Source organism: Heterodontus francisci, chromosome 23 (genome assembly GCF_036365525.1).
Source record: "Heterodontus francisci isolate sHetFra1 chromosome 23, sHetFra1.hap1, whole genome shotgun sequence".
Classification (NCBI taxonomy): Eukaryota; Metazoa; Chordata; class Chondrichthyes; order Heterodontiformes; family Heterodontidae; genus Heterodontus; species Heterodontus francisci.
Genome location: NC_090393.1, coordinates 2436516 through 2456607, shown reverse-complemented (window position 1 = coordinate 2456607; position 20092 = coordinate 2436516). Strand labels below are relative to the sequence as shown.

The window sequence follows — 20092 nt, the reverse complement described above, 5'->3', positions numbered from 1 at the left end:
AAGCTAGCTATTGTCTAGCAGATCCTGAAAATATCGGGTTTATGTCATCTGCCCATCTGTGGAAACTGTGGTGTCAGCTGTGGTTCAGTTGGTAGCACTCTCACCTCTGAGTCAGAAGGTTGTGGGTTAAAGTCCCTTTATGCCTTTAGCATAAAATCTAGGCTGACACTCCTTTTGCCAGTACTGAGGGACTGCTGCATGGTTGGATGAGACTTTAAACCGAGGCCGGGTCTGCCCCCTTGGTGATGTAAAAGATTACATGGCACTCTCTAGTGTCTGGACCAACATTTACCCCTCAAATAATGTCACTAACAAACAGATTGTCTGACCGTTATCACTTTGCAGTTTGTGGGATGTTGCTGTGTGCACATTGACTGCTGTGTTTGCTACATAACAAAGGCACTATATAAATATAAATTATTAGCTTTTTAAAATGTCCCAAGGTGCTTCACAGGAGCATTATAAAACAAAGTAATAACACCGAGCCACAAAAGGAGATATTAAGTCAGGTGACCAAAAGCTTGGTCAAAGAGGTAGATTTTAAGGAGTGTCTCAAAGGAGGAAAGCGAGGTGGAGAGACGGAAAGGTTTAGGGAGGGTAATGGCTGAAGGCACTGGATACTGCAAAGGCTATGGGTCCTGGCCTTATCTGTGGTTGATATACTGGGACTAGCAAGACCACGTGAGATAGCAAGGTCAAGGGTGTGGTCATGAATATGGATTGGGGAGTTACATGGAATGACTATAATTTAAAAAAAAATTACTTTGTTGGTTGTAAAAGGTGCTATAGAAATGCAAGTCTTCTTTGTTTGAATTGAAGAGTGAAAATGCTGGTGGGAGCATCTTGTACACAGACACACGAGCAAATTGGAGTAGAGTAAATAATATTAGAGAGTTAAATGTGTGGCTCAAAGATTGGTGTGAGAGAAATGAGTTTTGATTCATGTGGCACTGGTACCAGAACTGGGGAAAGTGGGAGCTGTACCGTTGGACGGTCTTCACTTGTACCGTGCTGGGACCAGTGTTCTGGCGAGTCGTATAACTAGGGTGGTGGAGGGCTTTAAACTAAATAGTGGGGGCGAGGGATCAAGTGAGGGAAGATGTGATAATTTAGAGAGAGAGGAGAAGGCAAGAGAGCAAGGTAGCAATAATGGAATTGATAATTTGAGTGTGGCAGGAAGGGACAGAGCGTGCATCAGCAGATAAGGCTAGAGGTTGTGAAAATATTAATAAGACAGAATCAACGGCACTTTGTCTGAATGCACGCAGCATTCGATTAGATTAGAGATACAGCACTGAAACAGGCCCTTCGGCCCACTGAGTCTGTGCCGAACATCAACCACCCATTTATACTAATCCTATACTAATCCCATATTCCTACCAAACATCCCCACCTGTCCCTATATTTCCCTACCACCTACCTATACTAGTGACAATTTATAATGGCCAATTTACCTATCAACCTGCAAGTCTTTTGGCTTGTGGGAGGAAACCGGAGCACCCAGAGAAAACCCACGCAGACACAGGGAGAACTTGCAAACTCCACACAGGCAGTACCCGGAATCGAACCCGGGTCCCTAGAGCTGTGAGGCTGCAGTGCTAACCACTGCGCCACTGTGCCGCCCTATCCCTATTATTCGCAACAAGGTAGATGACATGACAGCACAAATAGAAGTAAACAGTATGACCTAATTGCCATTACAGAGTCGTGGCTGCAAGGTGACCAAGGCTGGGAACTGAATGTTCAAGGGTATTTGACCTTTAGGAAGAATAGGCAAAAAGGGATAGGAGGTGGGGGTAGCGCTGTTCATGAAGGATGAGATCAGTACATTAGTGAGAGACGATTTTAGATTGAAGGATCAAGATGTAGAATCAGTTTGCATAGAGCTAAGAAACAGCAAGACGCAGCAGACATTTGTAGGAGTTGTTTATAGGCCACCCAACAATAGTGGTAATGCAGGGCATGGTATAAATCAGGAAATTAGAGGTGCATGTAACCAGGATAATACAGTATTCATAGGGGGACTTCAATCTACATATAAACTGGGTAAACCTAATTAGCACTAATGCTGTAGAGAACAAATTCCTGGAATGTATACGAGATGCTTTTCTAGGACAGTATGTTGAGGGACTAACTAGACAACGGGCTATTTTAGATCTGGTATTGTGCAATGAGAAAGGGCTAATTAACAATCTCTTTGTAAAGGAGCCTCTAGGGAAGATTGACCATAATATAGTAGAATTTTACATTAAGTTTGAAAGTGATGTAGTTCAATCCGAAACTAGGGTCTTAAATCTAAACAAAGGAAACTACGAAGGTATGAGGGGCAAGTTGACTGTGGTAGATTGGGAAACGGCATTAAAAGGTATGATGGTAGACACAATGGCTAGCATTTAAAGAATGAATACGTGGTTTACAACAAATTTACACTCCTTTGAGGCACAAAAACCCAACAGGAAAAGTGATTGAACCGTGGTTAACGAGGAGTTAAAGATTGCATTAGATCAAAGAAAGAGGCTTAGAAAGTTGCCAAAAAGTAGTAAGCCTGAGGATTGGGAGCATCTTAGAATTCAGCAAAGGAGGACCAAGAAACTGATCAAGAAAGAGAAAATAGAATATGAAAGTAAACTAGTGAGAAACATAAAAAACGACAGTAAAAGCTTCCAAAGGTATGTAAAAAGGGAAAGATTAGCAAAGACAAATGTGAACCCATTACAGGTAGAGTCAGGGCAATTTATAATGGGGAATAAGAAAGTGGCAGAGAAACTGAACAAATACTTTGTTTCTGTCAACAAAACTTCCCAGAAGTACTAAAGAACCAAAGGACTAGCGAGAATGAGGAACTGAAATAAATTAGTATTAGTAAAAAATAGTGCTGGAAAAATGAATGGGACTAGTGGATGTGGTGTATTTGGATTTTCAGAAGGCTTTTGATTTGGTCCCACGCAGGAGGTTAGTAAGCACAATTGAAACACATCGAATTGGGGGTAATATACTGGCTTGGATTGAGAATTGGTTAATGGACAGAAAACAGAGAGTAGGAAGAAATGGACCATTCTCGGGTTGATAGGCTGTGACTAGTGGGGTACTGCAAGGATCAGTGCTTGGGCACCTCAGCAGACCCCTTTCCTATCCTGAGTGGCGTGAAACAGGACTGTGTTCTCGCACCTACACTGTTTGGGATCTTCTTCTCACTGCTGCTCTCGCATGCGTTCAAATCATCAGAAGAAGGAATTTTCCTTCACACAAGATCAGATGGCAGGTTGTTCAACCTTGCCCGTCTTAGAGTGAAGACCAAAGTATGGAAGGTCCTCATCAGGGAACTCCTCTTTGCTGACGATGCTGCATTAACATCCCACACAGAAGAATGTCTGCAGAGACTCATCGACAGGATTGCGGCTGCCTGCAACGAATTTGGCCTAACCATCAGCCTAAAGAAAATGAACATCATGGGACAGGATGTCAGAAATGCTCCATCCATCAATATTGGCGACTAGGCTCTGGAAGTGGTTCAAGAGTTTGCCTACCTAGGCTCAACTGTCACCAGTAACCTGTCTCTCGAAGCAGAAATCAACAAGCGAATGGGAAAGGCGTCCGCTGCCATGTCCAGACTGGCCAAGAGGGTGTGGGAAAATGGCGCACTGACACGAACACAAAAGTCCGAATGTATTAAGCCTGTGTCCTCAGTACCTTGGTCTACGGCAGCGAGGCCTGGATAACGTATGTCAGTCAAGAGCGACGTCTCAATTCCTTCCATCTTCGCTGTCTCCGGAGAATCCTTGGCATCAGGTGGCAGGACCTTATCTCCAACGCAGAAGTGCTCGAGACAAAGAACAAGAACCAAGAACAGTACAGCACAGGAACAGGCCATTCGGCCCTCCAAGCCTGCGCCGATCTTGATGCCTGCTGAAACTAACACCTTCTGCACTTCTGGGGCCCATATCCCTCTATTCCCATCCTATTCATATATTTGGCAAGATGTCTCTTAAACGTCGCTATCGTATCTGCTTCCACCACCTCCCCTGGCAGCAAGTTTCAGGCACTCACCACTCTCTGTGTAAAAAACTTGCCTCGCACATCCCCTCTAAACTTTGCCCCTCGCACCTTAAACCTATGTCCCTTAGTAACTGACTCTTCCACCCTGGGAAAAAGCTTCTGACTATCCACTCTGTCCATGCCGCTCATAACTTTGTAAACCTCTATCATGTCGCCCCTCCACCTCCGTCGTTCCAGTGAAAACAATCCGAGTTTATCCAACCTCTCCTCATAGCTAATGCCCTCCAGACCAGGCAACATCCTGGTAAACCTGCTCTGTACCCTCTCCAAAGCCTCCACGTCCTTCTGGCAGTGTGGCGACCAGAATTGCACGCAATATTCTAAGTGTGGCCTAACTAAGGTTCTGTACAGCTGCAACATGACTTGCCAATTTTTATACTCTGTGCCCCGACCGATGAAGGCAAGCATGCCGACATCCCCAGCATATACACCCTACTGAGCCAGCGGCGCTTGAGATGGCTTGGCCATGTGAGCCGCATGGAAGATGGCAGGATCCCCAAAGACACATTGTACAGCGAGCTCGTCACTGGTATCAGACCCACCGGCCGTCCATGTCTCCGCTTTAAAGACGTCTGCAAACGCGACATGAAGTCCTGTGACATTGATCACAAGTCGTGGGAGTCAGTTGCCAGCGATCGCCAGAGCTGGTGGACAGCCATAAAGGCTAAAGAGTGGTGAGTCGAAGAGAATTAGCAGTTGGCAGGAAAAAAGACAGAAGTGCAAGGAGGGAGCCAACTGTGTCGCAGCCCCGACAACCAATTTTATCTCCAGCATCTGTGGAAGAGTCTGTCACTCTAGAATTGGCCTTTATAGCCACTCCAGGCGCTGCTCCACAAACCACTGACCACCTCCAGGCGCTTACCCATTGTCTCTCGCGACAAGGAGGCCAATGAAGTAGTTATGCACTTTGGTAGGAAAAACAGAAAGGCAGAATATTTCTTAAATGGTGAGAGATTGGGAAGTGTTGATGTCCAAAGGGACCTGGGTGTCCTTGTTCATGAGGCACTGAAAGCCAACATGTAGGTGCAGCAAGCAATTAGGAAGTCAAATGGTATGTTGGCCTTTATTGCAAGAGGATTTGAGTATAGGAATAAAGAAGTCTTGCTGCAATTGTATAGAGCATTGGTGAAACCACACCTGGATTATTGTGTACAGTTTTGGTCTCTTTACCTAAGGAAGGATATGCTTGCCATAGAGGTTGCGCAACGAAGGTTCACCAGACTAATCCCTGGGATTGTGGGATTGTCCTATGAGGAGAGATAGAGGAGACTGAGCCAATATTCTCTAGAGTTTCGAAGAATGAGAGGTGATCTCATTGAAGCATACAAAGTTCCTACAGGGCTCGACAAGGTTGATACAGGAAGGATAAAGCCCCTGGCTGGGGAGGGTTCTAGAACCAGGGGACACTGTTTCAGAGCACTTAGGACTTAGATGAGGAGGAATTTCTTCACTCAGGGTTGTGAATCTTTGGAATTCTCTACCCCAGCGGGCTGTGGAGGCTCCGCCATTGGGTTCAAGACAGAGATAGATAGATTTCTAGATATTAAAGATATCAAGGGATATGGGGATAGTGCAGGTAAATGGCTTTAAGGTAGAAGATCAGCCACGATCTTATTGAAAGGCAAAGTAGGCTTGAGGGGCAGAATAGCCTATTGTTCCCCCTATTTCCTATGTTCCTATGACTCCGGGAGGCTGAATTAAAATGTCTCATTGAAGTGGAATATGAACAGGATTAGAGAGAAGCAGGATAGGAAAAACGAGAAGAGCTCCCAGTGTGGACTGAGCTTCGACCACTCGGAGCTGGTCAAGAAATGCTGAGCATGCTTTCCACTCCAGGAGCTTGTGTTTAGAAAATCCACCCTAAAATTACCTCAAAGTAAAGGTAGCTGCTTTGTGTAGACATGCTTGCAGTTGGTGCAATCAATGGAAGTAAAAGTAGACTAGCTCAGATGTCTGTCATCGAAGGGATGATATTTTCATTGGAAAATTTTAGGATTGTGTGAATGACCAGACTTAGCCCCATCCTGGTATGAAATGTTACCTAGACTGTACAGAAACAGGCCATTTGGCCCATCTGCTCCCTGCTGGTATTTATGCTCCACATGAGCCTCCTTCCACCCCTCTTCATCTCACCCCATCAACATATCCTGCTATTGCTTTCTCCCTGATGTGTATATCAGCTTCCCCTTAAATGCATCTATGCTATTCACCTCAATTGCTCCTTTTGGCAGCGAATTCTACATTCTCACCACTCTCTGGGTAAAGACGTTTCTGCTGAATTCCCTATTAGATTTATTAGTGACTATTTTATTTTTTATGGCCCCTGGTTCTGGTCTCAGCTGCAAGTAGAAACATCTTCTCCATCTCTACCCTATCAAACCTTTTGATTATTTACAGACCTCTATCAGCCTTCTCTTTTCTAGACAAAAGAACCCCAGCCTGTTCAGTGCTTCTTGATCATTATAACCTCTCAGTTCTGGCCCTATCCTTGTAAATCTAAAGCTGTAGTGTTTGTTCTATGTAGGTCTGAGCTTTTTTAAATGTATATTTGATTACAGGAGTAATGGATTAATTACTCAAGAAGCTTGACACCATCCAGGACAAAGCAGCCCGCTTGATTGGCACCCCATCTACAAACATTCACTCATTCCACCACCGATGCACAGTGGCAGCAGTGTGTACCATCTACAAGATGCACTGCAGCAACTCACCAAGGCTCCTTATACAACACCTTCAAAACTTGCAACCCCTACCACCTAGAAGGACAAGGGCAGCAGATGCATCAGAACACCACCACCTACAAGTTCCCCTCCAAGTCACACACCATCCTGACTTGGAACTATATCGCCGTTGCTTCACTGTCGTTGGATCAAAATCCTGGAATTCCCTTCCTAACAGCACTGTGTGTGTGCCTACCCCACATGGACTGCAGGGGTTCAAGAAGGTGGCTAACCATCACCTTCTCAAGGGCAATTAGGGATGGGCAGTAAATGCTGGCCTGGCCAGTGACACCCACATCCCATGAATTAATAAAAAAAATTTTGAAAACTATTTTGAGATTGGTTTCGATGTTCAGAAATTTTGCAAAGTAAATGTGAAAAGAAGGTGTAAATATTGTGACAGAAGTGTCAGTGTGACTGATATTTTAGTGAGTTATTTTAATTTGTCGAGATAAGCTCTTGTGCTGCATTTTGGTGTAAAAATAGAAGTTTCTAACCAGCAGTAGGCATCTCATGCCCATTCATATTGTCACGAGTCCAGTGCTCCAAATACGAAGCATTCTCCGCTGTAGTTGATCACAGGCTCTGAGTTTCATTTTGCTCTTTTCACTGATCTCTCTCGCCAGTTATTCTGTATTTCTATGATTCCATTGTCATTGATCAGGCCATGTCAACATTATGGAAAATAGCACTGCCTATTTTTCATTGGTTCAGCAACACCCTGTGCTGACACAGGCTTTTATTTTTAGATGGGTTCCATCTATCATTATGAGCACTGCATATGTTTCACTATACAAGGGCTTTGCACAACTTCGCTGGGAGGAACAGCAGTGATGCCTCACTTTACTCTTGTCTACACACTTCCAGCAGTGCACCTGTGTGACACTACCCTAGTGCCTTGCTCCTTGAACAATGCACATGCACTGGAGAATAGTTAAAATATTGTGAATTTGCAAATTTCCATCCTGATTTTTGTGGCTCTTTCATGATGATGTAAACAACCCCCAACTTTTCCGTTGTGTTTATTATGAGAGAGGCTGGGTGAGCACAACTTTTTCCTTTAAGCTTCCTTGAGATTCAGTGATTGTGATTCCACCAGGAGTTGCTTTCACTCTTGGCCATGGGCACCAGACTCTGATCTTGAACCTGAGCAGTCTGTCTATAACCTAGAGTTGTATGATCAAGCAACAACTCGACTTGATTGGATCCAGCCATTTTTAAATGGGGTTTGTACTAGAGCATGGCTACCCGACCCGACGACATGTCGAGTCGGGTTGCTCTTCCGGGTCCGGCATTCGGGCTTGGCTTGGGCCGGGTTGGACACAGTGACAGCCAGGATGTCAAGGCAGGAAACACATCTGCACTAGTCTGCAGTGAGTGATTCCATCCAAGGTAGAGTACAACCTCTTCAGTAAAGTTGATTATATTCTGGTGGTTGGGTCGGGCTCGGGTTGCATGTGGTTCTGTCGGGCTCGGGTCGGGTTTCATTTGCAGACCAGAGCAGGCCTTTAGCTCACCGCAATTTTTAAAGATTTTTCAAGTGACCCATTACCACCCCTCCACCAAGCTTGTATTCTGTTGTTTATATTGATAGCTGTTAATGAAGAAGAGTTACCTTTAAGGAGGAATCAAGTCTAGACAAGTACTTTTTATTCAAAGTATTCTCTCATTTTATAGAGAAAGCATTGTGCTTAGAATTTAAATTGATACAGTGTGGTTTATAATATTATCCTATCACTCCTTCCTTTCTATTTTGCACATTACCTCTCTGTCCCTCCTGTATTGATTCTGTCATGCAGATAGAAAGGAAACCAAATTGAAAATACGCAGCAAGCCATAAAATCATAGAATGTCCCAGCACAGAACCAGGCCATTCGGTCCATCAAATCTGTGCCCAGTCTAATCCCATTCTCCTCTTCCTTCACCATATCCTTTAATATCCCACCCAGTCTAATCCCACTCTCCTCAATCCCCATACCTTTTAATATTCCTATTTTTCAAGCAACTAAATCTATTTTAATAGAACTTAGGGACTTTGCTGCCTCTGCAAAACCCTCTTGTCTGCCCAGCCCAGGCTTCTCTTTCCCACCTAACCCTGACTTTCCGATGTTCTCTAGTTTTCCTATCTTCTCTCATGCTCTCTCTGAGCTCATCTTGTCCATTAATCTGATTACACTTTTGTGATGCACTTTGGAAGGATTTTCTATGTTAAAGGCACTAGATAAAAGTGAGTTATTACTTCAGTAATGGCTGTGGCCCAGAATTCCACATTCTAGCCACTTAGTGTGTAGAGAACTTCTTTCTACCCTTACAATGCATTATTTTTGTCGTTATCTTACATTTGTGCTCCATTCTTCCTGTCTCACTGACCAGTAAAAGCAATCTTATTACCTTGTTATAACTCCTCATAATCTTCAGTACCTCTATCAGGTCTCACCCTTAACTCATTCTGAACCCTCTTGGACCCAGTGAATAAGCTTAAAGTCAAGTCTTGATTTGTCAGCATTTGCTGTTGATTTAGTATTTCAATTTTTATTATTGATTAGTTTTATTAATTGTAATAACCTGGGTCATATTTGCCCACCTCCTCTATGCCAAAGAGAATAGAGTGAGATGTGCTTCAGTGACTTCAATCTAGAAAATATAGAGGGAGGATGTGATAGTGTTTTAGATCATTGTCCTTTAGCTGACCTGGGTTTTCAACCAGCCCAGACTGATGGAACAGAAATCTCCTCCATCCATTAACTCTCTGACTCCTGTGCAAGGTGAGTCTGAATCCAGGTTCTAGTGGGAATGGCCCCATAGCACAGAACTGACCATAATTTAGAAGAGATTGCTATTAAGTGACAGCGGCAAGGATAGCAACTAATATCTTGGGCTGTATTGTCAGAGGGAGAGAGTGCAAATGTCAGTGTTTGAGTTTGTACAGAATGTTATTCTGGCCCCACCTGGAGTTCTCGGAGCTCTGTTAATAAGAGGAATGGTGAAGGTGCAGCAAAAGACAATTAACGGGTGCGAATAGGCTCCTTGAGTTATGCAGAGAGACTGCAGAAGTTGGGAATGTGAAACTTGCTACCAGTGTTCACTCTAATTTCTCTTTGCTGTGCATGGCCTGCTTGTTATATTGTGTGGTCCCTTTAAGATTGCCTTGCTGTGCGCATCTTAAAGGGATGTTGGTCATGCGCAGCCTGTTTGTTCCCTGCACCGTATGTTCTGGATTGCAGCTTCTAGGGTGACGTTGCTTGTTACTACATGAAGTTGTTGAGGGGCATAGCATAGATGCAGTTTAGGAAACTCGGTCAACAGATGAGGGGGAGAGGAATAGGGTGTTTATTATACAAGAATATGTTGATAGGGTGAGATGAAGAAGGGTGGGAGGGGGCTCATGTAGAGTACAAACACCAGCATAGACCCTGGGCTGATTGACCGATTTCTGTACTGTACATCTTATGCATGTTAGAAAGTTCAGGGTGATCTAGAAAGATTCAAGATAAACATCAGTAGTTTTAAATAGATTCTACAACTTGAGGCATCTGCTCAAACTTCGAAAATGGCGTGAGGGCTGTTTATAGCAGCAAACTCTGGAGGCTTCGATAAATAACTACACTGACATATTTAACCTTCAATTAACCCCCATTCAAGAAGCTGAATGCATATCTCATTAGCTTCATTAAACCATCATTTCCTAATTATTGAACAATTTTGCAAGCGATGGAATTTCCAATTGCCACAGCTGTGCTTTGTTTTGTTAGTGAAATTAATTTCATTTACATTTCTATCCTTCCAGCTCAATCCCAACGTCACAACCTTTCAGCGCAAGTTTGTCAGTGAGATGCGGAGATGTGAAGAAATGGAGAAAACTCTAGGTATGTCAGTGCACATCACTATTGTCTCAGAATAGAGTGGGCTTCATATATATTCACAGATCCTGTTAAATTGAGTGATGCAGCCTTCTAGATCACAAATGTCAGCAGCCTACACATTTGAAAATAAATAATTGTTTCATGTCTCTCATTGAAATCTAGAGTAGATACTCATTATATCTGAAGCATGAGGCTTTAGCTGGGCTGTGTGAACTGAGGCTCCAGCAGCCTTTGAACACCATCTCAGCAAATAGTTGCCCTTTCAAAGGTGGTGGGTATTTTACTTGTATTTTTCTAGTCAGGCAGGGAAATTGTTTAGATTGTTGGCCAGTGTCAGTTTTGAGCTTGGGGAATGGTGACAGATTGTACAGATATGATGTAAATAAAGTTGCCAGTTTTCCCCTTTTTGTCAGGTGATCGGCCTCCTAAGCTGGAATTTCTCTGCCTCAGTGGGGAATCTGGGATCACAGCCTCTTGCACTATTGCAGTTCTGTCGTTGACTGACTGATTGCTGTTGAGGCAGGATTAAATGTGGTAACTGTTCCTGCAATTTCTCATTTACCTTTAGCTGTGTCTACATTGGACAGCCCAGGTCTTTACCTCTGCCTGCCCCTCCCCCTGAGGTGCTGTCAAAGGAGCCTTGTCGAGTTGCTGCAGTGCATGTTGTAAACGGTACACGTGCGTTGATGGTGGAAGGAGTGAATGTTTACGGTGGGGGATGGGCCACCCAGCCAAGCTGGATCCAGATGCATAGAATGGTTACAGCAGAGAAGGAGGCCATTCAGCATCTCTGCAGGAGCAATTTAGTTAGTCCCACTTACCCACCCTTTCCTTGTAGGCTTGCAAATTATTTCTCTTCAGGTGTTCCCTTTTGAAAACCATGGTTGACTCTGCCTCCATCACCCTTTCAAGCAGTGCATTCCAGATCCTAACCACTCGCTGAGTAAAAAAAAATTCTTCATTCCGCCTTGGGTTCTTTTGCCAATCACTTTAGATCTGTGTGCTTTGCTTTGAATAACTTCATATGAAACCCAAACTTGGTTGGGCAATGATCTCAAATTTCAAGTCTTTTGCATAAAGGTAATACTTTGTATCTGCTGGTGCCTTAGTGTTTGTCACACTCACTTGGCGCTTGAGAGGGAATGGGCAAGGTGGTAACTCAATCATGTGGTTCACATGGCACCCTGAACAGTTAGTAAATGGCATTGAAGTCCTCTGATGGGTTACATGTGCACTCAGTTCCTCATTTGAAAAGTGTTGACACTGACAAGTTGAAGTCATTGAGTAGCAGAGCAGAGTTCCAGCATCATGGGGTGGATGGTGGACTATTAAAGGACTGTCCTTTTCCCAGGAATTTACAGGTGCATTGACTGGACAGCATTCCTAGGTATTACAAAGGAAAACCAACTCTGAAAGCATTTGGTTTTCAACCTGGGCCTCTCAGTTGAATCATTCCCAGATACCATTAAGCAGCTGTGATCAAAAAGCAGCTTTTTCTCTGATCTGAGCATTTTCCTCTTTCAGTATTCTTCTAATCGTATTCAGATTTTTTTGCGGTACGGGGTAGAACAGGATCTTGAAATGAATCCATCTATTGATCTATGAGACTGTTTGGGGTTTAATGTCCTGCAGAGTTGTCTAGAATTGATTAGTTCTGGTTAGAGTTAAGTGAAGAGGTACTGAGGATATTTTCAGCTCCTGCTTAATTTGAACATGTGATTTCTCCCTTATCCGTGTCGTCATGGTCATAAAATAAATGCGTGATTCACCAGCTGCTTCTGTAAGAGGCTCTTTTGTTTGTTGTATGATTGTCAGTTCCTTTGAAATTCTGATTTTATTAAATGCACTGTGCACTTGATTGGCACAATGTTACAGACACTGAATTGAGCAGGACTCACAATGCGGACTGCTATGTTTCTCATGCAGGAAGAGAAAACATTTCATTTATGCAGTGCCTGACCACACCCTCAGGATGGCTCCACGTACACACTTCACAACCATTGTTTTAGTTTGAGCTGCAGTCTGTGGTATGAAAGCAAACCTGGCAGTGATGAATGACCTGTTAGTCTGTTTTTGACATAAAAAGCAAAATACTGTGGATGCTAGAAATATGAAATAAATACAGAATATGCTGGAAATAGCTGATTAGACAGCACCTCATGGTTCAACATTTCAGGTTGTTGATCTTTCACAGAATGATTGTTTGTTGATCCCACTCCTTCCCACATTACCAGCTGCGGTGAGGAGTCTGGGATCAGTTTGCTCTGCAGCTTGTGGCAGTGAAGTTCTCAGTTGGTCATTTGTGTCAGTAGAAGTCTGGCATAACTCCTGTTTTCTCCTCCCCCACAAAATGGGAAGCGCACTTGCGCCCCCACCCCTGATAGTATGAATGGGATTGATTGCAGTGAGGAGTTGAATGGTGTGTTGCTACTCTGCTTCATTCTGCCACAACTCTATAAGGTGAGACTGACTGTTTTCTTCTGTGTTCCCAGGTTATTTGTTGCAAGAAATTAAAAGGGCAGATATATCTCTGATGGACAGTGATGTAAATCCTGTCGCACCTCTGCCAAAACATGTTTTAAAAATACAAGTAAGTTCGTATCAGATACCAGTGTTTTATGGGTGAGATGCTACAGAACCATAGAAAGGTTACGTCACAGAAGGAGGCCATTCAGTCTATTGTGTCTGCTGCTGGCTGAAAAAACTAGCCACCCAATTTAATCTCACTTTCCAGCACCTGGTCTGTAGCCTTGCAGGTTACAGCCCTTCAGGTGCAGGTCCAGGTACCTTTTAAATGAGTTGAGGGTTTCTGCCTCCACCACCGATCCGGGCAGTGAATTCCAGACACCCACCACCCTCTGGGTGAAAAAGTTTTTCCTCATGTCCCCTCTAATCCTTCTATCATTCACCTTAAATTGTGCCCCCTGGTAATTGACCTCTACGCTAGGGGAAACAGGTCCTTCCTGTCTACTCTAGAGTCCCCTTAATTTTGTACACCTCAATTAAGTCACCCCTCAGCCTCCTCTGTTCTACGGAAAACAACCCTAGCCGATCCCATCTTTCCTCATAGCTGCAACTTTCAAGCCCTGGCAACATTCTTGTAAATCTCCTCTGTACTCTCTCCAGTGTAATTATGTCCTTCCTATAATGTGGTGACCAGAACTGTACACCATATTCCAGCTGTGGCCAAACCAGCCTTTTATAAAGTTTCAGCATTACATCCTACTTTTGTATTCTATACCTTGGCCAATAAAGGAAAGCATTCCATAGCCACCTTCACCACTCTATCTACCTGTCCTGCCACCTTCAGGGACCTGTGGACATGCACTCCAAGGTCTCTCGCTTTTTCTACCTCTCTCAATATCCTCCCGTTATTGGTATTCCCGTGCTTTGTTTGCACTTCCCAAATGCATTACCTCACACTTCTCCGGATTGAATTCCATTTGCCATTTGCTGACTCTTCTGGGCTGCTAATCAGTTGTAGTGAGGAGACCGGTCAGATGACTTGTTCCTAGGTCTCCCAACGGCATTATAAAACAGCAGCTGGTGCATACTGACCGCTGACCACCTCCAGGCGCTTACCCATTGTCTCTCGAGATAAGGAGGCCAAAAGAAAAAGGTGCACACACAACCTTCGGACAGCCCACCTTTAGCAAACAGCCTCTAGGATATTGCTTGGACTATATGATTTTATTCTCATGGTGCTCGAGCCTTTGGTTCTTTACCAGAATTTAACAGCTAGGGAGTTGAGAGTATGACCTTGCCACTCTGGTGTAATACTGGGTTCCAGTGTGTCACCAGAGCCTGAAAATAAAAACACCAACCAACATGTACCGGCCAATTACTTCAATTGTGACACCTGATATTAACAGAACAGAATCATAGAATTCACAGCATCAAATGTGGCCGTTTGGCCCATCCTGCCAGGCAGGTACTAGATCTCCCTTAACTGGAGCTGCAGTCTTATCGCATTGCTTTGCTCTTTTCCCCATCTCCTTTTATTTTATCTCAAATACGTAATGTAATTCCCTTTTGAATGATGTGGTCTCTACCTTAATAACCACTTGTCGTGAAGCATTCCCTGTTCTAACAGCCTCTGTAAAAACATTTCTCCTGATGTTGCTCTTTTCTTTTGTAATAACCCTATCTCCATTCCCTTACTATTAATTTTCCAGTCAGTGGAAAAACTTTCACTATTCAGCCTCTCAAAATCTTTCATAAATTTGAAGATCTGTAATGAAACTTCCTTAAATGACCAGCTAAGTAGTTTGACATTGGATGATGGTGGCGTAGTGGTAATGTTACTGGACTAGTAATCTAGAGGCCCAGGCTAATGTTTCAAGTCCCACCATGGCAGCTGGTGGAGTTTAACTTCAATTAATTAATAAAAATCTGGAATTGAAAGTTAGTTTCATGGCACCATTACTGAAACTCTCATTGATTGTCGTAAAAACCCATTTGATTCACTAATGTCCTTTAGGGAAGGAAATCTGCCGTCCTTACCCGGTCTGGCCTATGTGTGACTCCAGACCCACAGCAATGTGGTTGACTCTTAACTGCCCTCTGAAATGACCTAGCAAACCATTCAGTTGTCAAGGGCAATTAGGGATGGGCAACAAATGCTGGCCTTGCCAGTGATTCCCACATCCCATGAAAGAATAAAAAATGATGAATGTTGTCCAGGACACTGGGTGAACTCACTTGCTCTTCAATTTAGTGCCATGGGATCTTTTATGTCCAATTGAGAAGGCAGACAGAGCCTCCTTTTAAAGCCAGGACCTGTGACAGTGCAGAGTCATAGAGTTATACAGCACAGAAACAGGCCTGTCGTGTCTGTGCCAGCCATCAAGCACCTATCTCTTCTAATCCCATTTTCCAGCACTTGGCCCATAGCCTTGTATGCTATGGCGTTGGCATAGATTGGCAACATTGGCAAAGACTGGGGTTTGAGCTGCTTCACTGCTCACAACTGAGGAAATAGTGTGTGATGCAGGTGGGAACAGAAAGGATTGTGTTTACAGCTACTTATATAATAGTTGTGTCATAGAGTCAAACAGCACAGAAACAGGCCCTTCGTCCTACCGTGTCTGTGCCGGCCATCAAGCCTATCTATTCTAATCCCATTTTCCAGCACTTGGCCCATAGCCTTGTATGCTATGGCGTTTCAAGTGCTCATCTAAATACTTCTTAAATGTTGTGAGGGTTCCTGCCTCTACCACCCCTTCAGGCAGTGTGTTCCAGATTCCAACCACCCTTTGGGTGAAATTTCTTTTCCTCAAATCCCCTCTAAACCTCCTGCCCCTTACCTTAAATCTATGCCTCCTGGTTATTGACACCTCTGCGAAGGAAAAAGGTTTCTTTCTATCTATTCCCCCCCCCCATAATTTTGTATACTTCAATCAGGTCCCCCCTCAGCCTTCTCTGCTCAAAGGAAAACAACCCTAGCCTATCCAGTCTCTCTTCATAACTGAAATGCTCCAGCCCAGGCAACATCCTGGTGAATCTCCTCTGCACCCTCTCCAGTACAATCACATCCTTCCTATAGTGTGGTGACCAGAACTGTACACAGTACTCCAGCTGTGGCCTAACTAGCGTTTTATACAACTTCATCATAACCTCCCTGCTCTTATATTCTATGTCTCGGCTAATAAAGGCAAGTATCACATATGCCTTCCTAACCACCTTATCTACCTGTGCTGCTGCCTTCAGTGATCTATGGACAAGTACACCAAGGTCCCTCTGACCCTCTGTACTTCCTAAGGTCCTACCATCCATTGTATATTCCCTTGCCTTTTTTGTCTTCCCAAAATGCATCACCTCACATTTCTCAGGATTAAATTCCATTTGCCACTGCTCTGCCCATCTTACCAGTCCATCTATTCATCCTGTAATCTAAGGCTTTCTTCCTCACTATTTACGACACCACCAATTTTCGTGTCATCTGCGAACTTACTGATCATACCTCCTATATTCACGTCTAAATCATTAATGTACACTACAAACAGCAAGGGTCCCAGCACTGATCCCTGTGGTACACCACTGGTCACAGGCTTCCAATTGCAAAAACAACCCTCAACCATCACCCTCTGCCTCCTGCCACGAAGCCAATTTTGGATCCAGTTTGCCAAATTGCCCTGGATCCCATGGGCTCTTACCTTCTTGACCAATTTTCCATGGGGGATCTTATCAAAAGCCTTACTGAAGTCCATGTCGACGACATCAACTGCTTTACCCTCATCTACACATCTAGTCATCTCCTCGAAAAATTCAATAAATTTGTTAGACATGATCTCCCCTGACAAAGCCATGCTGACTATCCCTGATTAATCCCTGCCTCTCCAAGTGGAGGTTAATCCTGTCCCTCAGAATTTTTTTCCAATAGTTTCCCTGCCACTGATGTTAGATTCACTGGCCTGTAATTACCTGGTTTATCCCTACTACCCTTCTTGAATCATGGTACCACATTCGCTGTCCTCCAGTCCTCTGGTACCTCTCCTGTGACCAGAGAGGATTTGAAAATTTGTGTCAGTGCCCCTGCAATCTCCTCCCTTGCCTCACATAACAGCCTGGGATACATCTCATCTGTGCCTGGGGATTTATCCACTTTTAAGCCTGCTAAAACTGCTAATACCTCCTCCCTTTCAATGCTAATTTGTTCAAGTATATCACAGTCCCCCTCCCTGGTTTCTACACCTACATCGTCCTTCTCCATTGTGAACACAGATGAAAAGTAATCATTTTAAACCTCACCTATGCCCTCCAGCTCCACACACACAGATTGGTCCCTAATGGGCCCTACTCTTACCCTGGTTATCCTCTTGCCCTTAATACACTTTTAAAACGTGTTGGGATTTTCCTTTATCGTGCCCGCCAGTGTTTTTTCATGCCCTCTCTTCGCTCTCCTAATTACATTTTTAAGTACCTCCGTACACTTTCTATACTCCTCTAGGGCCTCCGCTATTTTCAGCCTTCTGAATCTGCCATAAGCCTCCTTTTTTTTCCCCCTGATCCAATCTTCTATATCCCTTGACATCCAGAGTTCCCTGGACTTGTTGGTCCTACCCTTCACCTTTACGGGAACATGTTGACCTGAACATTCTCAATTTTCTTTTTGAATGACTCCCACTGGTCTGATGTAGACTTTTCTACAAAGTAGCTGCTCCCAGATCCTGTTTTATCATATTGAAATCGGCTTTCCCCCAATTCAGTACCTTTATTTCCAGTCCATCTTTGTCCTTTTCCATAACTACCTCAAATCCTACAGAGTTATGGTCATTATCCCCAAAATGTTCCCCCACTGACACTTCTACCACTTGATCGGCTTCATTCCCTAGGATTAGGTCTGGTACTGCCCCTTCTCTTGTAGGACTTTCTACGTGCTGGCTCATAAAAGCTCTCCTGTATGCATTTTAAGAATTCCTCCCCCTTTAAGCCTTATGCACTGAGACTATCCCAGTTGATTAGAATTAGAACATTACAGCGCAGTACAGGCCCTTCGGCCCTCGATGTTGCGCCGACCTGTGAAACCATCTGACCTACACTATTCCATTTTCATCCATATGTCTATCCAATGACCACTTAAATGCCCTTAAAGTTGGCGAGTCTACTACTGTTGCAGGCAGGGCGTTCCACGCCCCTACTACTCTCTGAGTAAAGAAACTACCTCTGACATCTGTCCTATATCTATCACCCCTCAACTTAAAGCTATGTCCCCTCGTGTTTGCCATCACCATCCGAGGAAAAAGACTCTCACTATCCACCCTATCTAACCCTCTGATTATCTTATATGTCTCTATTAAGTCACCTCTCCTCCTCCTCCTCTCCTACGAAAACAACCTCAAGTCCCTCAGCCTTTCCTCGTAAGACCTTCCCTCCATACCAGGCAACATCCTAGTAAATCTCCTCTGCACCCTTTCCATAGCTTCCACATCCTTCCTATAATGCGGTGACCAGAACTGCACGCAATACTCCAGGTGCGGTCTCACCAGAGTTTTGTACAGCTGCAGCATGACCTCGTGGCTCCGAAAATCGATCCCCCTACTAATAAAAGCTAACACACCATATGCCTTCTTAACAGCCCTATTAACCTGGGTAGCAACCTTCAGGGATTTATGCACCTGGACACCAAGATCTCTCTGTTCATCTACACTACCAAGAATCTTCCCATTAGCCCAGTACTCTGCATTCCTGTTACTCCTTCCAAAGTGAATCACCTCGCGCTTTTCCGCATTAAACTCCATTTGCCATCTCTCAACCCAGCTCTGCAGCCTATCTATGTCCCTCTGTACCCTACAACATCCTTCGGCACTATCCACAACTCCACCGACCTTTGTGTCATCCGCAAATTTACTAACCCACCCTTCTACACCCTCTTCCAGGTCATTTATAAAAATGACAAACAGCAGTGGCCCCAAAACAGATCCTTGTGGTACACCACTAGTAACTAAACTCCAGGATGAACATTTGCCATCAACCACCACCCTCTGTCTTCTTTCAGCTAGCCAATTTCTGATCCAAAGCTCTAAATCACCTTCAACCCCATACTTCCGTATTTTCTGCAATAGCCTACCATGAGGAACCTTATCAAATGCCTTACTGAAATCCATATACACCACATCCACTGCTTTACCCTCATCCACCTGTTTGGTCACCTTCTCGAAAAACTCAATAAGGTTTGTGAGGCACGACCTACCCTTCACAAAACCGTGCTGACTATCTCTAATGAACTTATTCTTTTCAAGATGATTATAAATCCTGTCTCTTATAACCTTTTCCAACATTTTACCCACAACCGAAGTAAGGCTCACAGGTCTATAATTACCAGGGCTGTCTCTACTCCCCTTCTTGAACAAGGGGACAACATTTGCTATCCTCCAGTCTTCCGGCACTATTCCTGTCGACAATGACGACATAAAGATCAAGGACAAAGGCTCTGCAATCTCCTCCCTAGCTTCCCAGAGAATCCTAGGATAAATCCCATCTGGCCCAGGGGACTTATCTATTTTCACACTTTCCAAAATTGCTAACACCTCCTCCTTGTGAACCTCAATCCCATCTAGCCTAGTAGCCTGAATCTCAGTATTCTCCTCGACAACATTTTCTTTCTCTACTGTAAATACTGACGCAAAATATTCATTTAACACTTCCCCTACCTCCTCTGATTCCACACACAACTTCCCACTACTATCCTTGATTGGCCCTAATCTAACTCTAGTCATTCTTTTATTCCTGATATACCTATAGAAAGCCTTAGGGTTTTCCCTGATCCTATCCGCCAATGACTTCTCGTGTCCTCTCCTTGCTCTTCTTAGCTCTCCCTTTAGATCCTTCCTGGCTAGCTTGTAACTCTCAAGCGCCCTAACTGAGCCTTCACGTCTCATCTTAGCATAAGTCTTCTTCTTCCTCTTGACAAGCGCTTCAACTTCTTTAGTAAACCACGGCTCCCTCGCTCGA

At 44.1% G+C, this 20092-nt stretch overlaps 1 protein-coding gene across 4 annotated transcripts in view; it reads left to right on the top strand.

The window, feature by feature from the left end:
• LOC137382518 (V-type proton ATPase 116 kDa subunit a 2-like) overlaps positions 1-20092 on the top strand; it is a 91767-nt gene that overhangs the window by 8444 nt on the left and 63231 nt on the right. For all 4 annotated transcript variants that reach the window (XR_010977213.1, XM_068054501.1, XM_068054500.1 and 1 more), the window contains exons 2-3: positions 10564-10642; positions 13132-13229. Coding sequence is in view for 3 of the 4 variants with exons in the window: in XM_068054501.1 (XP_067910602.1) it covers positions 10564-10642; positions 13132-13229 (177 nt within the window). In the remaining variant the exon portion in view is untranslated. The remainder of the gene's footprint in view (positions 1-10563; positions 10643-13131; positions 13230-20092) is intronic.